This window comes from Volvox carteri, assembly GCF_000143455.1.
Source record: "Volvox carteri f. nagariensis unplaced genomic scaffold VOLCAscaffold_18, whole genome shotgun sequence".
NCBI lineage: Eukaryota > Viridiplantae > Chlorophyta > Chlorophyceae > Chlamydomonadales > Volvocaceae > Volvox > Volvox carteri.
The window spans coordinates 1,872,150-1,874,825 of NW_003307561.1; the positions used below are offsets into that span (position 1 = coordinate 1,872,150).

At 56.4% G+C, this 2,676-nt stretch overlaps 1 protein-coding gene across 1 annotated transcript in view; it reads right to left on the reverse strand.

Moving 5' to 3' along the window:
- Positions 1-374: 374 nt before the first annotated feature.
- Positions 375-2,676, reverse strand: part of VOLCADRAFT_60384 (uncharacterized protein) — a gene marked incomplete at both ends in the record, with an annotated part of 17,093 nt that continues 14,791 nt past the window's right edge. Inside the window, one exon of the mRNA XM_002950434.1 lies at positions 375-611. Coding sequence (XP_002950480.1) covers positions 375-611 — 237 coding nt within the window. The remainder of the gene's footprint in view (positions 612-2,676) is intronic.

The following is a 2,676-nucleotide window of genomic DNA, read 5'->3' on the forward strand; positions in this document are numbered from 1 at the left end:
TATTTTTCGTTCGGGAGTGCTGCCTTCTTCGTCGCGTGGTTCGTTTTCCGCATCGTCATCGTTTATTGTTCTTTTCTTTTCGTTCTGGACCGTGCACCGCACCGCGTCGTCCCGGACTGCACCGCTCCACGCCTGGGCCCGCGCAATGCGCCCCCGAACATCGCCGTACACCGCTTTGGTGTCTGCGCCGCGCCGCACCGCACCGTGTTGCACCGCACCGTGCCGCACTGCGCGGGCAGTGCATCGCACCGCATTACAGCTGGACCTGCACAATGCGCCCCGGAGCATCAGGGTGCACTGCTTGTGGTCTAGTCCAACATCGAATGGTAGCCGTGGTCGCAGGCTCGATCCCGGCGCATATTTCAACGTTTTTTTCATTTGGGACCGCGCACCGCGCCGCACCGCACTGCAGCGCACCGCACCGCACCACGATTGAACGCGCAAATCGATAAACATTGGCCGCACAGCACTGCGCAATTTGACATGCGCTGACTCGCGCGATTTAACGCGCAACCCATCACACAACTCGACATGCAATTAGATGTGCAATTCAACGTGCAATTTAACGTGCACTGAACCACGCAATTTGACGCGCACTGAAGTGTGCAGTGCTTGTCCAACGTTGTCCGTGTAGGCTGTACGGCATTTTGTGAAACTGTTTTGTTCGCGGATGTTGGCTCGCTACAATATAATTGCACCGCATATATACGCATCCGGTTTACTTATTTTCATATACGGTACCTTGGCTGAGCGGTTGCTTTAAAGCTGGCGGTTGTAAACTAGTCGTGCCGCCAACATAAGCTGTGCGGTATTTCGTGAAGCTGGCCTCTTTACGTGCATCGGCTCGCTAACCGATTTTCGCCAGACGACAACAACTCGGCACATCAACGGTTGTTCATCGCCAGCGATGGCTATTCATCGCCATCCTCGTCTGCACATCCTACACGATACAAGGTCGGTCCACGTTGCAACGAATAGAAACGACGAATAGCAGTGAGTAGAAACTATGCTATAGCAAGAATAGCAAGGAATAGAAACACAACGCGCACCGAAGTGCGATGTGCAACACAACCTGACCCGCGGGACGGTTTGCATGGTCGGTCGCGTTTGCTGGGTCGTGTACCGCGTTTTTGTATTTTTGTTTGGGACCGTGCACCGCACCATACGCATCATGTCTGGGCTCGTCGTGCTTTGTCATGCTATGTCATCGTGCTAGCTCCGTCACCGTGTGGGAGCCGCGGTTGTCGGCTTGATTCCGGCGCCCGCACGTTTTTTCCTTTTTTTTTGTTCGGGAGCGCGCACCGCACCGTACCGCACTGCACTGCAGCTGGGGTCACGCAACATGCTCCGATGCTCCGGAGTGTACCGCTTCATTGTGTACGTTAGCTCCAACACCAAGCGGGAGCCCCAGTCCCCGGCTTGATCCCGGCGCCTGCACATTTTTTTCGTTCGGGACCATGACTGCACTACACCGCACTGCACCGCACCACACTGCGCCGCACCGCACCGTACGGCACCATACTGCACCGCGCGTACCGTACGCGCGCACTGTCGTTGTATATCCTGCACATGCGTTGCGTTGTATATCCTGCACATTATGGATGCTGACGCGTGCACTGTACGCGCTATGCTATGCTATGCTGCGCTATGCTATGCTATGCTACGCTACGCTATGCTATGCTATGCTGCACTACGCTATGTTATGCTATGCTATGCCGTAGGCGCTCTTCTATGCCGTACACGCTATGCTATGCTGTGCTGTACGCGCTATGCTATGCCGTACGCGCTATGCTATGCTATGCTACACTACGCTATGCTATGCTGCGCTACGCTTTGTTGTGCTATGCTATGCCGTAGGCGCTATGCTATGCCGTACACGCTATGCTATGCTGTGCCGTACACGCTATGCTATGCCGTACACGCTATGCTATGCTGTACAAGCTATGCTATACCGTACACGGTAAGCCATACGCGCCATACGCGCCGTACGCGCTGTGCCGTACACGCCATACGCCGTACACGCCATACGCCGTACACCGTACATGCTATGCCGTACGCGCCATACGCCATACGCGCTATGCCGTACGCGTGTTCTACTTTGCACGTGGAACTCTCCGCATTGAAACTTACAACATGACCGTGTGTAGCCTGACCGCGCCGTACGCGCCGTACGCGCCGTACGCGCCGTACGCGCCGTACACGCTATGCCGTACGTGCTACGCTATGCCGTACGCGCTATGCTATGCTATGCTATGCTATGCCGTACGTGCTACGCTATGCCGTACGCCATTTGCTATGGTATGCCGTACGAGCTATGCTATGATGTGCTATGCCGTACGCGCTATGCTATGCTATGCTATGCCGTATGCGCTTACGACAGCACCGGGCAGCACGGAATTCAGCACCGTGCAGCGGGGAATTCAGCGGGGGACTACGGCCCCCTCGCGGGCGAAGCAGCCCGCGTCTAGTGCCGAGTTCGATGCTTGTCCGTCCGGTCGTCGTAGTCCCGACGTTAGACGGACGACGTTTAGTCGTTCCGTCGTCGGGACGGAGACCTTACCCCAACTTTGCTGTCCGTCCGTCTGTTCGGAGTCTCTGGAGAGTCGCCCTTTTTCGCCGTGTCGTGCGCGGTTTCGGAGCCGCGCCTTTTAGGCTAGCTCCGTCGCCGCGTGGGAG